General features: G+C 37.5%; 1 protein-coding gene across 1 annotated transcript; it reads right to left on the bottom strand.

Moving 5' to 3' along the window:
- Positions 1-22,295: 22,295 nt before the first annotated feature.
- Positions 22,296-23,231, bottom strand: LOC140509037 (olfactory receptor 8B8-like). Its single transcript, XM_072616948.1, has one exon. The coding sequence runs from the start codon at positions 23,226-23,228 to the stop codon at positions 22,296-22,298; it is 933 nt and encodes a 310-aa protein (XP_072473049.1). The 5' UTR covers positions 23,229-23,231.
- Positions 23,232-23,977: the final 746 nt, after the last annotated feature.

Below are 23,977 nucleotides of genomic sequence, written 5' to 3' on the forward strand. Positions count from 1 at the left end.
CTGCAATAATTTAGGAATAAATAAGACTTAACGTGGTTTTAATATATTCCAGTGATTAAAGGTTTATTTTTGCTTTAAGTGAGAAGATTTTTTGTCAAAATTGTTTTGCTATCATTTATGAAATTCATCAGATTGTTAACTAAGTTATTTGAGATTACAGTTTTAATGCTAAAACCTAAAATTTTTCATTGATTACTGTGTATGGAAAAGAGAGGATTGGGTGAAAACTTTATTTTTATTGGTTCTGCCCATTCAGAAAAGTCCTCCTGTAGGTATGGAGAGTCAGTGGGCAGGGGAACTAGTATCAGCCCCTCTTCCTAGAGTCTGTGACAATTCCCCTTATTTTGCAAAATTGCCAAGGCCCCTGGTAAAACCATCTGCTTGGGCAAGGTCATCAGCCCCAGGAAAAGAACTTGTTTGGGTAATATAGTTCCTAAACAAGGAAATGATTTTTTTAACAATTGGCTTTCACACCTGGACAAACGTAAATTTGAGAAGGAAAGATGCTAAATGGAATCCCTTGTGTATGTGAGTCCTGGTAAATCTTTATTGCTTATTGCAACTCCATGAAAATAAAATTACTGTTTTTGGCTCTAAGCTGTGATTGGTGAAACTTGCTGTTTGAGTTCTTGGGACTATAATCAATTTTGTTTTAAGTTTGAATTCGGATATAGTTGTCTGCATTGAATCACTATCTGGGGGGATTCCATTAGCTACTTGGAGAAAGACATAATGTGAGCATTATTCCTGAGTCTGATTATCTACTCACAACCTTGCTTTTCCCTTTTATGGCATATTTTCTGAAATGAGCACAATGCATGCATGTGGAATTTTGATGTTTTCAGTCCAATAATTGTGTGAATTGATACTCTTGTATAATTTTGCAAAGGATAAATTGACTGGAATAAGAAAATTCTTTCTAAATGATACAGGAACAATAGGATAAAGGAAAGGAAACAAAGGTACAAGGACAATGTTGAATCATTATAAACTAAGGCTAGTATTTAAAGTTAATGGTAATAAAAGTAAATCTGTATGGAACAAGGTTTTTACATGTTACAAAATGATGCAAGAGCAATTGGGATTTAATACTGTTGACTGAATTAATTACTGAGACTAAATCAGAGACATCTTCAGTTTAGAGGGAAAAATTTCAGTGTAAGTTTCTTAGCAGCAGGTAATCTCTGGTAATGTTTTGCATTGACAGAAAAATTAAATGTTTTGATTTGAATTCATTCCATGACCTAAACATAGGTTGAAGCTAGTATTTGAACTTATCATACGTATAAGTCATTCTTTAGACTGAGCATGGTTAGAAAGGGATAGAGAAGCTTGGGAAGCAGATGTAAATCTATTAGAGTAATAACATGATTTAATGGTAAATTTGATTTTAATTGTTATTTTGGGGGGAGCTAGAACAAGTATAGAATGGCATACAAACTACTTAAGATTTGCTTTAGATGTTCCTCAGCCAATGTGAAATGATAGCCATTCCTGAGACTGACTATTGCAGGTTGCTATTTTAAGATTTTATGGGATTATTAATTGACTGTTTTTCTGAGTCTAACTCCAGATGTGGATATAAGAAAAGACTGTCTGAGCCACTGAACAATGATGCCAATGAACCTGTGAGATGCTGGTATGAATTTCGAAAAAAGGTTATCTCATGGGAAGATTGGGAGAATGATTTTTCTGCCTGAGCTGAGGTAGGATTCTCCTGACTCAATTTCGCCACTGATACCTGACAGACTTAAGGGTCAGTTGACAATCTACACAACTTCTTCCTGAAGTGATGTGAAGTTAAGGAAATGTTCCCTTGTCCCCACTCTTAATAGCAAATTCCTATAATCAAAAGTTTTGTAAGCGTAATACCAGATCTACTAAATAATAGGTTGGAAAGGGAACATCTGAGGTTAAGTTATAAGTCTAAGTTTAGGCTATTAAGCTTAGGATGTTAGACTAACAATAATAAATTAGAGTCCTTTAATTCTTAGTAATAGCATGGAAACAGACTGAGGGCTTGTAAAGTTAGCATACTTAGTAAATATTATTCTTGTCTCAGTTGGTTAACGTTAAGGAAGAATGATTTGTAGTCTACCTTGTAAATGTTTTAAAGAAGAATAGCATGACCAGAGGTTAAATGATGTGATGTGTTCTGTATTAAAAATTGATCCCTTCTTGTATTTAAGTAGTTATTGGAAGCTGTTGTTAATTTCTTAGTGAAGTCTCACCCTCTTGATGGGGGAATGAATAATAGGCAACTGGACAAAGTTCAGATTTTAGGGGTATAAGACTTAGGAATGGTAATTCATAAATGTGTCAGGATTAATTTTGTAGGAGAATGGACACAGGAAAGAAGACTTCTACAAAAGATGGCAAAAAGATACTCTGCTCTGCTGAAAATGACTTGAACAGACATCTAGATCTGAAAGCTGTAACAGATGATGATGCCACCCACTCCATTGCTGTGTGGGATGAAACTTCTAAATGGACAATTCATTGATTCACCTTTTGCTTTTGGGTCTCTGTTTCTGTACTTATGAAGGGAATTTCCCCCCTGTAAGTTGTCAATGTGTCAATCACCTTCCTACTCTCCACCTTCTTACTTAAAGGAGAGATAGAGGAAGGGAATATTTCATATAAGAGAGTAAGAGAACACCAAAAATGTGGAAACAAAATTTGAAGGAAGGATATGTTATGATCTTAGTGGAAAGAACTACAGAAAACTCTCCATCAGATAAGGAATGTTAACTGATATTTACAAAGGTTTGAAGAAAGTATTAGGGAGAAAGTATGAAAACATAACCCATATTGAAAGAAAAGGGAGGGATTGTGAGAAACGACAAAAATTTAAGTTTCCACAGAAGTTATTATTAGTTGGTGAAGCTAGTGAGAATAAGTCAGATAATAAGAAGGGTAGCAGGCAGAGCCAAGATGGTGGAGTAGAAAGACACACACACACACACACACACACACACACACACACACACACACACTCGCTCTTCCCCCACAGCCCATAAAATAGCTGTAAAGAAAGATTTTCAACAAATTCTAGAACAGCTGAAGCTACAGAACAATGGAGTGGAGGAGATTTCCAGCCCAAGGTGACCTAAAATGCCGACAGGAAAGGTCGGTCACAACTGATGCAGAGCAGAGCCCAGTTCAGGCTTGGCCTTGCAGCACTGCACCTGAAGGAGGACACAAGCAGGCCTGGGGGAAGGAATCTCCAGCAGCAGTAGCAATGGTTTGCAGATCCCCCAACCCACAGGTTTCAAAGGTCAGTGAGAGGGTTTTTTCTGCTGCCCAAGAAGGGAGCAGGGTCTTCCCATAGTTCAGGACTCAGGTGACAGCAGCAGAGGCTGCATTGGGCTGCAGCATCTACCACAACAGCCTGCATCCATTGTTGGATCGCAAAACCCCTGGGGGACCTTAGCAGCTGATCATTACCTCCATCCTGTGTGGAGGCCCTGCTCCCACCTAATGCTCCTGGAGGAATTGAGCAGCTGATCTTTATCTCACACTGAATGGCGGCCCTGCCCTTGCTGAAAGTGTCTGGGGGGAATTGAGCAGTTTATCTGAATCTCAGCCTTCAGTGTTGGTTTGGTGGAACTGGAGGCCAGGTGATTGTGGAGAGGAAACTCTACTACTCACACTTTCTGGGCACAAAAGTTTCTTGTTGCTGCTGAACCAGTGTACATGCCTGACTGTGCCACCTTGGAGAAATTGAGATCTTACACATCCCCAGAGTATACTCTCCACTTGACAAAGGACACAAAAGTCAAGTAATTGGTTGGGAAAATGACTAAAAAGGGGAAAAAAATATAAGACTATAGAAGGTTACTTTCTTGGTGAATAGATATCTTCTCCCATCCTTTCAGATGAGGAAGAACAATGCTTACCATCAGGGAAAGACATAAAAGTCAAGGTTTCTGTATCCCAAACATCCAAAATAAATATTCAATGGTCTCAGGCCACGGAAGAGCTCAAAAACAATTTTAAAAATCAAGTAAGAGAGGTGGAGGAAAAATTGGGAAAAGAAATGAAAGAGTTGAAAGAAAATCATGAAAAGAGAGTCAATAACTTGCTAAAGGAGACCCAAAAAAATGCTGAAGAAAATAACACCTTTAAAATTAGGCTAACTCAATTGGCAAAAAAAGGTTCAAAAAGCCAATGGGGAGAAGAATGTTTTACAAAGTAGAATTAGCCAAACTAAAAAGGAGCTTCAAAAGCTCACTGAAGAAAATAGTTCTTTAAAAATGAAAATGGAACAGATGGAGGCTAATGACTTTATGAGAAATCAAGAAATCACAAAACAAAATGAAAAGAATGAAAAAATGGAAGATAATGTGAAATATCTCATTGGAAAAACAACTGACCTGGAAAATAGATCCAAGAGAGACAATTGAAAAATTATGAGACTACCTGAAAGCCTTGACAAAAAAAGAGCCTAGACATCATCTTTCATGAAATTATCAAGGAAAACTGCCCTGAGATTCTAGAAGCAGAGGGCAAAATAAATATTGAAAGAATCCACAGATCACCTCCTGAAAGAGATCCAAAAAGAGAAACTCCTCTTACTAGGTCAAGGAGGAAATATTGCAAGCAGCCAGAAAGAAACAATCTGAGCATTGTGGAAATGCAATCAGAATAGCACAAGATATAGCACCTTCTACATTAAGGGATCAGAGGACATAGAATTCCAGAAGTCAAAGGAACTAGGACTAAAACCAAGAATCACCTCCCCAGCAAAACTGAGTATAATACTTCAGGGGGAGAAATGGTCTTTCAATGAAATAGATGAAAAGACCAGAGCTGAAAGGAAAATTTGACTTTCAAACACAAGAATAAAGAGAAGCATGAAAAGGTAAACAGGAAAGAGAAATCATAAGGAACTTACTAAAGTGCATGGAAAGACAATATTTGTAACTCTTGAAACTTTTTTCAGTATCTGGGTAGTTGGTGGGATTATAGACACACAGAGAGACCAACAGAGAGCACAGGGTGAGTTGAACAGGAGGAGATCATATCTAACAAAATGAAATTAAGGGGTGAGAGAGGAATATATTGGGAGAAGAAATGGAATGGGGCAAATTATCTCTCATAAAAGAGAGAGGGGAAAAGGGGAGAGATGAAAGGGAAAATGTGAAGCTTACTCTCATCACATTTGACTCAAGGAAGGAATAAAATGTACACTCATTTTGGTATGAAAACCTATCTTACAATACAGGATAGTGGGGGAGAAGGGGATAGGTAGGTATGATGGATGGTATGATGGAAGTGAGGGCAATGGAAGGAGGGAGTAATTAGAAGCCAACACTCTTGGGGAGGGACAAGGTTAAAAGAGAGAATAGAGGAAATGGGGGGCAGGATAGGATGGAGGGAAATACAGTTAGTCTTATACAACTTGACTATTATGGAAGTCATTTGCAAAACTATACATATATAGCCTATATTGAATTGCTTGCCTTCTCAGTGGGGATGGGTGGGGAGGGAGGAAGGAGGAGAAGTTGGAACTCAAAGTTTTAGGAACAACTGTTGAGTATTGTTCTTGCATGCAACTGGGAAACAAGAAATACAGGTAATGGGGTAGAGAAATTTATCTTGCCCTACAGGACAAAAGAGAAGATGGGGATAAGGGAAGGGTGGGATGTTAGAAGGGAGGGCAAATTGGTGGTAGGGGTAATTAGAATGCTCAGCACTTTGGGGTGGGGGAGGTGAGAGATAGGGAGAAAATTTGGAACTCAAAATTTTGTGGAAATGAATGTTGAAAACTTAAAATAAATAAATTTTTTTAAAAAAAGTTTTGAAAGACTTGAAAATTCTGATCACTATAATGACCAACCATGATCCAGAGGACCAAGAATGAAGCCTGCTCTCCACTTTCTGATAGAAAGGCAACAGATTCAGGACGCAGAATGATACAATTTTTGGACAGAGCCATAATAAAAACTTGTTTTTCTTGATTGTAGATTTGTTACAAGGGTTTTATTTTTCTTTTTTGTTGTTCACTGGGGGTAGGGAAGAGGAAAAAATTAATTAATTAATTAAAAATTGTAAAAAAAAAAGAAGGCTAGCCGATTGCAGGTGGACTCAACCAATCAGGGGACAGACAGTGGCCTTCAGGAAACCACAGAATCAGTATAGGTGCTGATCTGGCCCAAACTTGTTCAGAAATATGACCAGGAATAATCAGGAGAAAGCCTTTCTTCTTTGACTTTCTTAATAACTACTTGTATGTTAACTTCTCTGCCCAGGGGGGAGAAAAAGCACAGAACTGAACATATTTCATATATCAGAAAAGAGAGGAGAAACATATGAAGAAGGTATATAATGGGTGTGTAAAGAAGGTATTGACCTAAAGGGGAATGGACCAATTCATCCTCTGATGAATTTGTTTTGAATTAACTGTATATAGCTCATCTCACTTTTGCACTCAAGGCTCTCTCCTCCTGAAAAGAGGACGGGGGCCTGCTTTGGCCAAAGTGTTCACTTCTGAACACAGCAGCAATAATTTTTCCTTGATATCTTATTAGTGTCAAGCTTGTCTCTCACATACTGTAAGAGAGTAACAATATAAAATAAAAAGCAAAATATTTCAGTAGAAGGAAATTGTCAGGAATGACTTTATTTCAAAAAAAATATAAAAACCACAAAGGTAACTTAAAAGACATTGTGTCTTTCTCTTTCCTTCCTTTTGGAAGAAGCATGCAACATGGAAAGACACCTGGAAACCCTGAAGAACTGAATGTCACAGAAATGATTCCCTAAGGGCCAATATTCATTGCAAGAGCTGCCTGACAACATGCTGACCTCAGAGTCAAGTTCAAAAACTCTCTCTATAAATCAGGGAAGATGGAATGGGGGAGGGGAGATACAAATAGAATGATAAGAACAGTCAAAAATTAGAGAGTAAAGATAAATATTTATATTTTATAATTCTAATGTTCTTATTAAAGTTTGTTTTAAAGTAGTACTACACTTAGATGTAGGCAAGCCAAGCCCCCTACCTGGACCACAACTGCCCAGGATAAGGGAGGGGGGACCACCCTTTGGAGGATCACATTCATCATCAGTACAAAAAAATTAAGAGAATAATCAATGTGTAGAAAAAAACAAAATAATTATTAATGATCTGCCCAACCAAGCAAATGTTACCCTGTTTTATGGGATATATTGCATGGCATTTGGGAATATCTGAATATATCTAAATTAAGCCAATGTGAAGGTGGCAGAAGTGTGAATGCCATGACTTGTGATGGAATGTGACAGTGGAGAAGAGAGGTGGAAAAGATCTCCAATTTGGAGCTTAAGTGGTTGGTTGCCAAATCTGTGCATGGGGCAAACTTAGCGCAGTCACTATTGTCAACTCCAGAATGAGCAAGTGGGGTTCAACCAAGTGAGCTTGATTTCCCCTATTGTGAAGCCATCGCTGCCACCTCCAGAACTTCAAGACTTGTGTAGGAAAGGGGAAAGGGGAACCCTGGTATTGCCCTAGAGCCCTTTACCTGAGCTGGACCCTACCCCACTTCAAAACATCCCACCTCACTTGGAATGCATGCCTCTCTTTACTATATCACCCAGACTAGATATCTCAGTCACTATCTTTGAAACCAAATAAATTTGGATCTGAAAACATTCTCTGTTGCTGGGGGGTGGGATGATTGTACAAGAAATAGTGGATATAATACACAAGAAGACAGACTGCAAGTTAATATAAGGAGCTGTTGACAGGCAACCTGACTTAGAGCATGTCAGCCCCAGACACCGGCTTGCTGTATGGTCATGGACAAATCACTTAAATTCTCAGTGTCCTAGATAGGTCAGGGTTCTCAAGACTATTTTGATAGGGCACCCTTTCAGTAAAATATTATGGTTTTTTATAAACTATATGTATATACTGTACCTGATGAAATACACAAAAATCAACATTAAAAAGAAAAATGAAATAATGTTAAAATATTATTAATTATGCAAAAATAATTTTACTCACTAAAATATTGATTTTTTTAACCATTGAATGTTAATAGCATAATACATTCTAATCACTTAATCACTTTTGCTGTCCTTTATTTGATTCTTAGAAATTCTAAAATATCTCATCAAAAACTGCTTAAAAATTGTAAGTACTTTACCTAAATTCTAAATAATTCACAAATAGACTACTATTCTTCAAATTTGTTTTAAAAATACATCATAATCATTAATGTTACAACTGGGGCAATGAAAATTAAATTTAAAAATCTTCTATCTAAAGAAAGGGCATATTAAGAATTGTCATAAAAGTGCATATCCCCACAACTTTATCATATTGTGTAGTATAGGGTAGTGCCTTCTGTTACATGTATACACATTGGATAGTTTGTGTATTAATAATAATAAGGTACTATAAGAATTATTGTAATCCCATTTAATAGATGAGGAAACTGAAGCTCAAGATGGTTCAGTGACTTTCCTGTCATCACCAGCTAGGAAGTGAGGGATTTGAGGTCTACTTGACTCCCAGATTGAATGTTCAATCTCTTGGTCATTAGATAAGGATCTTTCTCAGCTTTGGAGTACTAGCAATTAATATTTATAGACTGTCAAAGAAGTCTTTCCTTTTCTACCTTTTTGCCACATTCACTGCAGCAGTAGAGGACCATGTTATATTTTTCTTTGTTTCAGGGAATGCCAGGGGCAATTTCCTTCCTAAAGTTTATTCCAAGGAATTAGACCACAATTGCAGGAAAACAAGTTATATGACTGTTTATGGTCCTTTCTAAAGTTGATTAGCTTAACTCTAGACCTGCCCTTAATCATTGGGATTTACCAAATTAATCCAGTTGGGAGATCATCTGGGTCCTTTATTTGATGGCTGTCTCTCCTTTACCTCCTGCTGGGTAGCTCTTTCCCTATTTTAAGTAGAATAATTCCCCTCAGACACTTGACACTCACTAGCTGTGTGACCTTGGGCAAATTACTTAACCCCAATTGCCTCATTCTGAGTCATCTCCAGTCATCCTGATGAATATCTGGTCACTGAACCCAGATGGCTCTGGAGGAGAAGTGAGGCTGGTGACCTGCATAGCCCTCCCTCAAACAAAACAAAGCCAAGTACAAGCTATGTCATTATTTCTCTGATATTTGTGGCATGCTAGGATACTGCAGACAGTGTTTGATTGAGGTGATCTTTTACATTATAAACCATCTTCCTGGTTGCATATATTTATATACTTTTAATTAGATATATATAGATATAGATATTTAAATATAAATTTATATATTTATTTAGTTTTAATTTTATTTTATATATTTATATATAACATATATAATACATGCATATATGTATGTATGTATGTATATGTGTATGTGTATGCAGAGAGAAAGAGAAAATAGTGTTGGATGAGGGGAATTCATTGTTAAACCCTCAGTGGTTGTTACATTTCTGAGCAGTTAGTTGCAAAGAACTGTAAAATTAGTGAGCAAGTGGCCTAAAATAGCAATCCAGATTTCGACAGTCATTTCTACTCTATAAGGTTTGGTGTTTTAAATCACAACATTTCCTATGAAAAGGTCATAAGCTAATTATTCTAAATCTCCATTGATAAATCAGTATGACTCACATGGAATTTGTAATACATTTTAATCATTAGCATAAACAGCAGTCTCATAAAAAATATATTTACCTGAGTCCTGCATATGCTAGAGATGGCCCTGCTTTAAAGAGGCATCTTTGAGTGAAAAGTATTTGAGGTTTGCATGTAGATGGTACATAATGTTATAACTTAAAACAACTTGGCCTTCAGGTAGACCAAACATTTTCTTTCATTTATAAAGAATCTGAGGCCCAAAAAATTAAAGTGACTTCTCCAAATTCACACACAGAGTTTAGTGGCAGAGGCAAGATACAAATACAGGCCATCTCGACTCTCAGTCCAAGGCCCTTTCTATAATACTATGCTTACCCTTAGTTCTTCAAACAAAGCAACATAATATGATGTTTTTAAGTGCCCAGGATTATAAATATGGGTAGGCATGATTAGGAAGCCCCCATCTTGAATTTGAGAGAAGGCATGTCAGATTGTGGGACAACAGCACACTACTGTCATTCCATGGTGCATATTTAAACCTCACAGGGGTTGTGAGGTTTATGACTTATGCTTCCAAAATAGATATAAAATTGCAGGAGCATTTCATTTGATGAGCAGCAAAGACCCTACTTCAATCTTCAAAACTGAAGATTCTGCTACTTCAAAGTTAACTAACAATCAAATCCAATTCTTGCTTTTAATCCTTTGTGTAAATAATGCAAAGAGAAACCAACCTCTTTATTGGTATCCTGTCCCATAAGACAAGATCTCCTGAGATCCTGTTGGAGATGAGGACCTTGGTGATTAATTAAAACTTGGATTTGCTGGGGGAGTCATGAAAGGCTCTTATCTGAGCATTTCAAAACTCAAGAAAAGTTCCTCTGAGTTGTTCTTAATTCTAATTACATTGCCACAGGGATTTGATTCAGAAAGATCCAAGCAAGAATGTGCTTCCTGAGGTTACATTAACCCTTTCACAAGTACTATCTCCAATGGAAAGTAGGGTAAGTCTAAGGGAAAGACCCAGTTTTCCTAGGTCATGATCATGAAACTCTCTTCATATTCCCCATTCCATGCTAAAATCTCTCTGACTTGCCCATACTATAGGTCATTTAAATACATAAAAATCACTCTGTAAGGAAAAACTCTGAAAAATTAGAGCTGTCTGTACTTGTAATGGACTGATGTAGCTAGCTCACCATCACTTAAGGTCTTCAAGTGGAGGCTGGATGACCAGCTAGAGGGAATACTGTGGAAGAGATTGCATTCTATGGCCTTTGAGGTACCCTCCAGTTCTATTCTATTAAACACTGGTATGATTTCCAAACCTCAAATTGTATTATAAACTAAAAATCAACAAAATCATTTCAGTTTGGGTTAAAAAAAATAGAGTAGATCCATGGAATAAACTAGGCAAAGGAGAATCAGAAATAATCAAACCCAATAACACAGTGTTCTATAAGGCCAAAAACATAACAGTGAACTCCCTGGGTGATAAGAACTATTTGGAAAATCTGGAAAGCAATATAGTAGAAATTAGGCTTGAGGCCAACAATTTACACCATGTTCTGTAACAAATATAAAATGAATGCACAACCTGAATATTAAAAATAATGTCATCAAAAAGTTAAATGGAAGGTTATCATATACCATCCACAACCATGAGCAGGAGATTTATTCTTAACCAAATAAGGGATAAAGATAATTACAGTAGATCAAATAGATGATTTGGATCACACTAAATCAACAAGTTTTGGAACAAAAAAAAATAGATATTTAAATAAAATTCTAAGATAGAAATGTAAATAGACAAATGGGGAAAATGTATGAAATTGCTCAGATAAGGTTTTGGTTTCCCAGATGTTTAGAAACCTAACAGAAATGTAGACAACCAAAAGCCACTCTACAATACGTAAGTTGTCAAAGGATGTGAACAGGGACTTCTCAAAAGAACTGCAAACAATTATATGAAAGAATGCTCTAGATCACAAATAAGTGAAATGCAAATCAAAACAACACAGGTTTCACTTCATACCTAGTAAATTGGCAAAGATGACCAAAAAAAAAAATGAGTCTATGTTGGAGGAGTTGTAGTAAGACAGAAGAACTAGTGCATTATTAGTAATTCTGTAAATTAATACAACCATTTTAGAAAGCAATTAAATACTTGCTGAATTAATGAACTAATGACCTAGACAGCTCAAGAGCTGTTAGCTTATTTTACCAAAAATGGAGAGGAGAAGAAATGAAAATGCAAGTGTCTATGGCAAAAAATGTTGGAGGCATTGGGTATAGATTACTTTAGGGAAAGTTGGGATTTGAAGACTAGGAGTAGCTGGATGAAATAAACGGTGAAGAGAAGGCTGTTTTAGCGTTGGGGAGAATTTGTAGAAAGATGGAAATCTTATCCTAGATTTTAAGGCTTTCTACAATATGTCTGCAACCTTAATTTTCAGTCCTATCTCACATTACTCTCCTTCATATGCTTTATATTCTAATCCAACTGTATTACTCTTCCCATTCTGTTTTTATCCTGTACTTTTCAATCTCAGTACCATACCCCATGACTGGAATGATCTTTAAATGTTACCTCTTCCTTATAGCTTTCCTATATCTATCCAGGTAAAAATGATGTGTCTCTCCTGAGATTTCTCAAAGTACTTTACTTTTAGCTCCACATTATAACTCTTCCCTTTCAAAATAATTATTCACAGATTGATGGAATTATAACAGACCTGAGAATTCATGTAATCCTCCCAAAAGGATGGCTTTTTCAATATCCCTGATATTGAAAATATCATTTTCAATGATATGTTGTAATTATCCACCTTATGATTTCTTAAAACAATTCATCATGATTTTGGATAGTTCTAATTGCTATTTTCAGTGCCCCAAAAACTGTTAATACCTTCCCAGAACACCACCCCTGCTTCCAGCTGAGTCCTGTAAACCATCATGGAAAGATATAACTCTCATATGGAAAGTGCCTCCATCCCCAACACTAATGGTCAAGCAAGTGCTACCAAAGAGTAGCCCAAGAGTCCTAGGAACAGCAAGCTGCACAGCCCAGACCACCACCCCTCACTCCAACCTAGTCCCCAGAGCCAGAGTCTAGGACAGCAATCCTTGTGGAAATGCAACCTGCCAGTTGTTTCTTTATAGGTGTTATAGCCCCTCTATCTTCAGCAGCCATAGTTACGGAACATCTGAAAAGAAACTCAAAGTTCTGGGCACTGTCAAATGGTTCATCATCAGAAACAGCATTTTTATTAGTGGAAATGATATTAAATAAGATGCTTTGCTTATACTCAAGGAACCACAAGGCCTTTTGGTTCTTAGGATACAGTGGGAAATTATCCTATTTAATGTTATTTCCAATAATAAAAATTTTGTTTCTGATAAGCCATTTGACAGTGCCACTATGGGCACCTGACCCTACTTTTATGCTAGGGCAACACAAAGTAAAAGCAACCACCACAATATCAGAGACTTCTCTATGCCAGCACATGCAATCCATTTTCCATATGCAAGCAGCAGCTATTTCTGCCAGTCTTGGGGTGAGTGCCTGAGACCTGAGCTCTACAGAGGCCCTCACAAGAAGTCTCAGAAAGAGTTAGCATTAGCAGTTCACAGTTTGGGAGTGAGAGTGGAAGCTATGAATCTTTTCGAATTTCTTAAGTTGGTACAGTATCCCCTGTCCTTAACAAATTAACTGGGCTACAATTTGTTCACACCTCCAATTTCAGAAAGGATTCTTGGCCCCCAGAAACAATCAAGCAATCAAGCTTTCAAGTATCTCCCAAAAAAGGGCACAACTGACCTCCCAAGTATCACACAAGAAGTCTCAAGCAGTTGTTTCAGTGCAACTTCCCAGACTACCCCAAAATTGCTGTCTGAGGCCCTGGGGAGGTAGTCCCTGACAGACTAAGGACAAGGCCTAACAGTGAATGGGTCTGGAAATACTAGCATTCCCAAATACAAGAAATGATACAAATTCAAACAACAATTTGCCTCAGGTTTCTTCAGGATACAGTTCTCAATGACACGAAGCATATTTACGTCAGTGTCCCCTTGCTGAATGGCCACAGACATTCTCAAAACCGACAGATTTGAGGGAGGTAACATCTCATGTTAAAGCAACCAACATCCCTAGAGGCCTCACAGAAATAACCATCAAAAACATAGAGGCCAGTTCAGGCCCCCTTCCTCTGCACTACCTTTTACTCCCATCTTCAACAAGATAAGATCATTTCATTCCAGTCCTGAAGAACTATGCCAATTGTTCTAGGCTAGATCTGACTCACTCCATTTCTCAGGTGGTCATAGACCTTTCAACAGTTAACAAAAGTAGTTTGCTTAGCCATAGAAGGGGAAGGATGTCCAATTAGGATATCTATCAAATACACCATTACTTCCTTCAACTAAACAAATTGCCCCTACTTCTGAGTTGTCCACAAAACTCTATCAGTTACACCTCAGAGTTGAAGTCCTTTGGCTGTTTTTACTCAAATGACTTAGACATCATGTCAGCTAACCAACCCCTCAGTCCTCTGAGCCAATCAAGTGCTGAGATAGTCTCAATATCTATTAAGAAAAAAAACTAGCCCAAATACATAGGAGAGGCTTAAGAACTGCCCCAACTACAACAATCAGAATATTATTTTTGCTGGACTCTTCTTACCCTCAACCTGGTTTATCCCGTCAGCCAAAGTTTTACTGGGGTGTGGCTGCTGCACATGTTACAGCTTCTTAGAGCCACAGGAAACAGTTGGGTGAATCCTGTAGACACTAAAGGTAGGAAGTAGCCCTCACACCAAAGGAACTAGTCTTCCCTTAATGACTCTACGTATCCGTAATATGTTAGTGACTATCTAAAACCAAGAGGCATGGTTATGTGTAAAATGGGGATAAATTAGAAACTTTTTCTCTTAGACTACTTTGATAACTACTCCATACTCTCAAGGAGCTCACAGTCTAAAACGCAAGTCTACTCAATGTCTGATATTGTGACATTCTTAACTTCTTTTTTTAAATTCCTTTTGCTCTATCCTCTAAAGAACATAGGCATATTCTTTCTTCCTTATATCAATGTGTGTCCTCCTATTTATCACAGGCTACCTTCCAGGGAGCTGCCATATAGTGTTTCTCATTCTTTCCTGGGAATGTCAAACTCACATACCTAGGGGATTTGGAAAGAGGCCCAAACTCATCTTCTCCCTCCTTTGTCTTTAGAAGACTTATGGCACAATAAAAAGAGCAGTGTCTTCAGAAGCAGGAGATCAGAGGTGTTGCTCTAATTCTTCAACAAGTTATCTGTATAATTTTCATATAGCCCCCTCTGGGTATCCATTTTCTCACCTATCAAATGTGTGCTATACAAGGTACTATATATGCTATATACACATATTCACACATGTGTAAATAAATATACACATAAACACATATATACATATATATAAAATATAAGGTAGTGTATATTGTAGTAGATAAGGTCATATGTGTATTTAGACATATTGTATGAATTTAAAATATTGCAGTGAAATTCCTTTCAGGATTTACTATGATTAAAAAAGACTAGATCCAGCATAACTATTCAAGAACTCTGTGTACTTTACAGTCTGAATCCAATAGTATACAGTTCACAGAGTATCAACATGTGGTTTTCTTCTCTTCTTTGCACATAGCAAATCCTCTTCCTTATATGAAATATGTAACAGTTATGCAATATTTGTGAAGCTCAGCTAATATTTTTATGAAGAAAAGGAACAAATCGTCATGGATACAGGCGATAAGGGAAAAAACAAGCAATCAAAAACATTTAATCCAGCACCATTATGGGAAAACCTGGACATCAATCTCTGGTGTAATAACTGAGTATTCTCTAATTTTAAAAAATAATATGTGTTTCTAGTCTTTAATTTAGAGAATCCACAAGCAAAAGGACACCATTGTCACAGAATCAGAATTATTCTCATTATCTATGGGAGAATCTTGAGGATGATGTAGACCTCTGTTAAGACACATAAGCTTCAGAGTTTGCTACACCATGATGAAATGGAAAAGACACTAAAACTGGAGTCAGGGGGCCTTATCAAGTCTATTAGATAAACTCTAAAATGTATTGTAAATTTTTTGAATGGGCTACTCTCTGTGCTTGATTGCCCTCCCTCCTCATCATGGCCTCTTGAAATCTTGAGCTTCTTTCAAATACTCAACTCAAGGGCCACCTCCTAAGTATTCTTCCCCAAAGCTATCTCGGTCCTTCCTAAAGTTACCTTACACTTACTTACTTAAATATTTTATTGCCTCCCTTCTTCCCTACATATCAGGACATTTTTCTTCCCTGATATCTAGCACAATATCTTCTAAACATTAAAAGCTTAATAAATGTTTGTGGAATTGTTTCAGTTTGCAAAGGATCCAGAATCCATACTCCATGCCACAAGAGACTCATTAAATTCTATGATTCCCTTATTCCCAAGAAATGCTACTGTTACTTCCTAACAGTGTCTGAAGTCAAGTATCCAGAGATTATGGGAACAATCTTCTTCCCAACCTTGGAAACAAACTCTGCTTCATGTATCTACACATAGAAAGCAAGAGTAGTATGAAAACCAAGATACCTATGCTATAGCCCTGGGAATTTCAGAAACCTCCAAACTAGGTATTTCAGCTGGATACTAGTAAGGACTTTAATTACTCACCACATTTTAAAACCAAGAAAGGAAGAACTTTACCTCTACAAAGTGACTATATAAAGGTACGGGACCACAAAGAAGAAAAGAAGTTCATCCAACCCACCAGAAAGCTGTCTGGAGGCATTAACAAGAAGCTTTTTGTATTTGTGTGGCTGAGTTTTTCTTAAAATACTTAACAGCCTAATACTGAATCCTCATTACAGTGATCATATTTTCTGATGAGCTGGTGAATGACAGGTGTGATGAGGTTATGATTCTAAGGATGAGGAGATCAGAGGAGAGAAAAGATTAAAGAATTACCTCTTTCTCCTTTGGTACAGTTCAAAGGAAGCTTTGGTTGGAGATCAGTTGCATCCAGAGACACAGTTAAAGTGAGAAACTGCTGATCAAAAATCTTCCCCATATCTATTCCACCCCATCTTTGTACTCTTCTTCCCTAACTTAGGGGCATTCCCTTCCTGTGTATATCTGTGTATATACACATAAATGCATGTAATACTTAACGGTACTTTTATTCATCCATTCATGGGCACATGTTACTACTATGAATTCAGTTGTTGTTTTTAATCTCTATTATTGTTGTTCAGTCATTTTTCAGTCATGATGGCCTCTTCATGACCCCCTTTGAGGGTGTCTTTGCAAAGATACTGGAGTAACTTGACATTTCCTTTTCCAGATCACAGAGCTTATCATCTATTTGATTCCTTCTCTAGCCATTTAAGTGTTAAGTGAACAATTGAATGAATCAGAGAATTATTCATTCAATAAATCAACAAATATTTAAGTGTCTATTACAAACTAGGTCTCGTACTAAGGTTAAAAAATAAAAACAAAAATAGTCTCTGCCCTCAAATAAGTTACATGCTGCTGGTGAAAAATATGTGCTGAGATAAGTTATTACAAAACAGATGCAAAGTAAATAGGAAGGTAATATGCTTTTAGGGCAAATCTGATTATTTCAGATCCTGTGGTCTTGAGACTCATCAAACTCTAGACTAACACAAATCAGGTCTGGTTTTGGGGGCTGACCAAAAACCATCATATCACCCACTGCCCCATTTGCAGGATTTACTATGGAAAATCTTCAAATGCTTCATGTATAAGTTTCCATAAAGAAGGTTAATTGGATCTCCACTTCACAAACACTCAAGGTAACAGAGAATATAGGTCTAAGAAAAGAAAGCCTTTATTTCAGAAAAAGCAGAAGTCTTGATGGAACAACTAAAGCTTATAAAGAGATACAGAAAACATGCACAGTAAGCCTCAAGATTCCCTTCGAAGAAAACTGAACCTACAGATGTTGCCTTGGGGACAACACCTTGATAGTCCAGTTAAATCTTCTCTTTTAAAGTAGCTCCCAGATCTATAGCGTCTCTCATTGATTTGGCCTCCTCTCTGAAAAGCAAACTCACATTGTGGCTACAAAATAAACGTCTCTTTCCACTAGACTTGCATTAACTTGCAAATACTATAATAGTGAGGGTATCAAGGTCCAATTTTCTTTTTCCTCTCCCATGTCATGACTTTGTTCCCTTAACTGCTCAGGAATTTCCATCCTCCAATGACAACGGCCACCCGGGTGATCTTCATCTTTCTTCTAGAGGTAGGAAAACAATGCATCTCTCTCTGTGTCAATGTAATTTATGAAGTCTTATGCTTGGATTTATTCTCAACTGGCAATAACCAAGAAATTTTTCTTCTCTACTAGAAGACTAAATGCTGGGATTATTCTGCCCAGAAAATCTAGGACCTCTATCTCTACATAGGAATGTTGGGATTCAGAACATTGTTTTGAATGCCTCTTTGGGGTTATGTGTTCAAGGGCATATCTGTTTCCATAATGGGCTTCTTCAGGAATTCTTCATATTTTGCAGTTTCCCCACTTGACACCATCTCATGATCTGGGAACATTCACATTCAGAAACTCTCCTCTCAGACCAGCGGGGCAAGAAGACTACATGACCTTACGTTGTAAACTTTATGTTCCAATCCCACCTCAGAACACAGGAAAGAAAAACCACTTGCTACTTGTTAGCATTGCTCACCAAATCCAAGACATCATTCACATTGTCTTCAAATATTTAAAGGAACTGTGGTATTGAGATCAAATATGTTCTGCCCCGTCCCAGAGAGTAGAATTAGGAGCAATGGAATTTGCAAAAAGGTGATTTTAGCTCAACTTATAAAAAAACACTTCTGAAGGTGTCAAAGAGTTAAATGAGCTTGCACAGGAAATAGTAGCTTCTCCACCACTGGGAGTTTCTAGAGGGGCCCAGATAACCACTTGTCAGCAATGAGCTAAGGTAGAGAATTTCAAGCCCCACATTCAATTTCTCTTTCAAGGAGAATTTCAAGCCCCATATCCACCATGAAATATTGCCTCTTGAAAGATCAGCCTTTGTCTGAAACCCTACAGCACCATCTGTGGCTTTCACTCATTTAGTTTTTATATATTTCCCAAATCAAAGAATTGTGGTTAGTATCAAATACGACAGTATTGAGGAGTAGAGACAGGAAAGCTCTTAGTAAAACATAAAATGCTAAGGGTCTTAGTATTTTAAAAGATGTATACTCTTTTCACTGTGAGTGTCCATAATTTCTTGAAAAAATAGAAGTGCTTCTAGGAGAAAAGAAAGAAGAAAAACAAACTAAAGTAGCAGAGAGTGATTCTAATACAATATGCATTGACTGATGATGTTGGACTTATCTGCCACTAAAGAACTCAGTTCTTAACATGTATTGGGTTCATACTATGGGGGAGCCTGGCCTCAAAGTGAGAGGTCAGGCTTTTCTTTTATCCTTTGGTTCAGTAAGCACCTATCTCTTCAAGCTTAGGTTTGGCTTATATATAGGATCTCTTCAAAAGAGATTAGTGCATCCCTTCCAGAATGCTCCTCAATATACAAGGATGATCAGCTATAAGACAGCTATTTACTTTCTCTATCACAAAAAAAAAATGTTTGTAACACAAAAGACTCTTGAGCACACATTGACAAATACCTAAAGCACGATGAAATAGCTTATCACTTCAATTACTAGGAGAGGTGGCTTGCTATAAAGACATTTCACCTTTACTGCTGCTCTTCACTATCTGAGCAACTAACTCCATATTTTCTAGAAATGCAGGAATCATCATTTTGAAAATAGCCATCTCCTCCATGAAGTTGTTTCAGAAGTCACTTCCTGCTAGGTAACCAGCACCCAGACCCAAACTATCCCATTCTCAAACTCAGGAAGTTGTCACCAAGACTATAAAGATTTATTTCATAATTATACTTTTGTCACCTGTACTCAAGGAAAAAAACACAAATCATAAAAAGTAGTGAAATACTTAAGGTCCAGTTTCAGTTTCACCTAGACATGTGCTTATTGTCATGAGTAGCAGTCACTGATACCATTACTTTCAGGAAAGGGGAGCACCAACCTTTCATCCTCTCCCCTCCACTGGAAATATAAGGGAAAACTTGAGGAGTCCCAACATTCTTGACAGATGAGAAGAGAACAGCAATTAGAGTTGTTTTTTCCAGTAAGGCTCCATGGGCAACTCTACCTATTTAGCATTCAGTGGTCTTTGGCACAGCCTTATCTTCCTTTCCCACTCACACATTCCCCATTATACAGACTAAAAGGATCACTTCATCATTCCAAAACACAAGTCCTTTAGCATTAAAATAGAACACTGAATCAGTCTTTCCAGAAGTGACCCAAGGCCCAGGAGATCAGGGTAGGTCCCACCTACTTACTCACATTTTACTAACAAGAATCATATGGTTCAGGGCAGAAAGTGACCCAGAGGAAGAAGAAAATAAGGACTACTGAACACTTAGAACTAAATAATAAGAGGTTCTTCCCATAGAGAAAAGAGCTGAACCTTCAGAGAAAGTACCTTTTTGAGCTCCAAGTGGTGAGGATGTTGCCACTGTTGCCATCAGAAAAGATGCCACAGTCAAAAGAAGACAAAAGGAGAACTGGTGCTTAGCAACTCTTGCTGACTGAATTATTGATTCAACATGAGCAGTAAAGAAGCATGCTCCTTTCCATACAATGAACACAGAATGTGAAGGAGGATGGCCCAAAGTGTGTCAGGCCTGATAAAACACTAACCAACAATGATGTCTCCTATGGAGACAAATAGTACTGTCAAAAAGGAACTTGTAAAAAATTACTAGAGATCATTAAATCTCATGGCAGAAAATGAAGACCTTGAAGACACACTTGGTGATTTTACCACTTCTGCTGCCTAATGAGGGCAAGGACTTTAGAAGAGAAGGGGAAATTTAGGAAGTGAACAAAGATGGTATGTATAAGTAGGATTTGGACTTCATTACCATAACTTAAAATATAGAATTTATAAAATCTTGGACAGCTCTCAGACACTTTTGAAATTTAGTTCATTTAAGAAGGACTAACCAAAGAGAAGACAAAACAGTAATAATCCCTTCATGTTAATCTACTGATTTTCCATTTTTCAAAATTTGTCTTGTACATGAGCTACCACGGTAGAAAAAAACTGAAATCAATCTTTCTCATAAATTCACAATAAGTACTTAACTACCATCTGTCAAGCACAGCAGAAGGCATTCATCCTCTATGTAGGGATTAAATTCAACCTCTGATATCCTCTATGTAGGGATTAAATTCAACTTCTGAGATCCCTGCTATCTCTAAGATTCACAGATTCTATGATACATTTTCTAACAGTCTCAGAAATCTAATTAAGAGGGTTTTAAATGAAAAAGGGAAGGAAGAGAAAGAAAACTGCCTGAGAACATTGGTTCAGGTGTATGAGAACCCAGATTTAAATCCTTCCTCTGAAACATAAAACTCTTTGATTCTTGGGAAATCCCTTCAATTCTCAGCATCTCTAAATTGAAACAGTCAGACAAGATGGCTTTTGAGGTCCCTTCCAGCAAATAATAATAATCTAAATCTATGAGTATGTGATCTGCCAAACCAGGAACCACAGATAGGGGAAGGCAAAATACAAAACTAACCATATAAGCAGAAAGGACTGGTAATGTAGAAGAAGTGAGAGCAATAAGATATCTCTACACAATGCTATATTCTGCTTATTAAATAAAGCAAGGATTTCATTGGCATAAAGAAGACCAGGGAGTAAGTTTCTTCTCCCAGGGCTGCTGTTCTTCCTCAATAACTGCTCCACAACTTATTGCCCTAAGGAATTTATTGAAGCACTGAGATTAAATGACTTTGCCAGAGTACACAAACAGAAAGGGTCATAGAATCATAGAGGTAGAACTTCAAGGACTTTTAAGAAAATTGAGATACAAAGAGGCTATGTGATGTGTCTGGGTCAGAATATGTGTCAGAAGAGGAACTGAACACAGAACTTCTTGATTTCAACATCATCCTTCTATTTATTCCAACATGTCACGCCTAGGGAAAGTTTCCTGTTTCCTGTCCCTCTTAATCTTATACCACACTCCAACACTTCTTTCTGATCCTTAATACACAGAATCTCCCCCAAACCCTGGAGTAACCCAGAATATTAATTCTTCTCCCAATTATGACAATGAATTCACAATTATGACCCCAATCTGAAACTCTTTTCTCATAGCACTTGGCGAAGGAAAGTCTGCTCCAACTCACTGTATGGCATTGGGCAATTAGAAGGAATTCAAGATAAACTTGAATGAAAGATACCTCTATGGTATCTAAAATTGCATATGTCAAACTTATTGGTCTTGCTAGCCCCACTGACTTCCTTGAAAGTTATAGGGTTTTTCCCATACAAAAGTTATTTTTAAAAAGCTATGTATAATGTTAATGAATTTGATGCATTAGGAATTTTACTAAAGAGACTTTTGTGTGTGTGTGTGTGTGTGTGTGTGTGTGTGTGTGTGTGTGTGAAGACAAGAATTCATGTATAGGGTAGAGATTATTCTGTATGAGGACAACAATCAAAGATTTGCTTCTCCAATACAGAAAAGCATTCAAATCAGGAAGAATTTTTAAAAACTCCAATAAAACACATAGAACTTTCTATTTTGTGATTCTCCTGGCCTATTCAGAATATTCTTTTACTCAGAGTTTTCCTCAGAGCCAGTTTGACATCCTTGTTCCTCAGGCTGTAAATAATAGGATTCAACATAGGCACCACAATGGTGTAGAATAAAGAAGACACTTTTCCTTGGGTCAGGGATAGAAGAGAGGAAGGTTTCAGATACATAAATGCTCCTGATCCAAAAAAAAGAGAAATGGCCATTATATGGGAGCTGCAGGTGCTGAAAGCTTTGGACCTGCCCTCTGTGGAGTTGATGTGGAGGATGCTAGAGAGGATTAAAGCATAAGAGATAAAGATGGTAACAGTGGGGACTCCAATGTCAATGCCCACAACAACGAAAACCACTAACTCGTTAACATGGGTACTGGTGCATGAGAGTTCTAGGAGGGGGAGTACATCACACATGTAGTGATTAATAATGTTGACATCACAGAAGACTAATCTTAGCATGAAACCTGTATGGGCCATGGCTCCAGAAAATCCCATTACATACACCCCCAACAATAGCAGAGAACACACTTGGTAGGACATGGTTACATTATAGAGCAGAGGATTACAGATAGCAACATAACGATCATAAGCCATAGCTGAAAGAATAAAGGACTCAGAAACCACAAAAAAAAAAAATAAATAAAGCTGAGTCATGCAGCCAGAATAGGAGATGATGTTTTTCTCCGAGACAAAGTTCACCAGCATTTTGGGAGTAATAACAGTAGAATAACAGAGATCTATAAGGGACAGATTAAAGAGGAAATAGTACATGGGGGTGTGAAGGTGAGGATTCAGTCCAATCAAAATGATTAAACCCAGGTTCCCCACAACAGTGAGAATATACATTCCTAGGAAAAGGAAGAAGAGAGGGAGCTGGAGCTCTGGTTGATCTGTTAAGCCCACCAGAATAAATGCAGATACAAGGGAGTGATTTCCTGTGACCATTCTCCTGTGGAAGTGATCTGTGGGAACAGAAGGAAAAAAAATTTAACTGAGGTCCAGTATTAGATGCCCTGTTTAACATTCAAGGCTCTTCATCACCTGGTCCATTCCTATCTTTCACATTTTCCTCCACATTCTTCTGAATGTTATGATCCAGACATAATGGCTCACTTAATGTCTTTCACACAGTAAATTTTCCAACTGTCACATCTAGGCCTTTGCACAGACTATCCCCTACGTCTGAAATGTCCTCCTTCTTCCTTCCTTCACAGAATCCCTGACTTCCTCCAAGGCTCAATTCAAACAACAACAATTTATCTGCTTCCCAATCCCCATCACCAGCTGCTCTTTATTTCCCATGTACCTAATGTCCTCTGTGTCTCCAGCTTCTAAATGGGAAACTCTTCCTATTCATATGTACATCTTCCCTTTCTTAAGAGAGGAACTCTGATATTTTTAGTATCCCCAGAGATTAGCATAGCAACTAGAATATAATGAGAACTTAAATACTTGACTTAATGATCCTAAGGTAAAACGATAGTTGGGAGGCTAAGTCTAGTCCTCTAGTAGGCCCCTGGACCTGGGATGAGTGTCAAGAAGACCCAAGTTTAAATCTTGTCTTAAACATTTGTTAGCTGTTTGTTAGCTGTGGGACTCCAGGCAAGTTGCTTAACCACTGTCTGCCTCAGTTTCCTCAGTTGTAAAATGGAGACAATAATGGCACCTACCTCAGTGGATTCTGGTGATGATCA

The sequence above is a fragment of the Notamacropus eugenii genome, chromosome 5 (genome assembly GCF_028372415.1).
Source record: "Notamacropus eugenii isolate mMacEug1 chromosome 5, mMacEug1.pri_v2, whole genome shotgun sequence".
Taxonomy (NCBI): Eukaryota; Metazoa; Chordata; class Mammalia; order Diprotodontia; family Macropodidae; genus Notamacropus; species Notamacropus eugenii.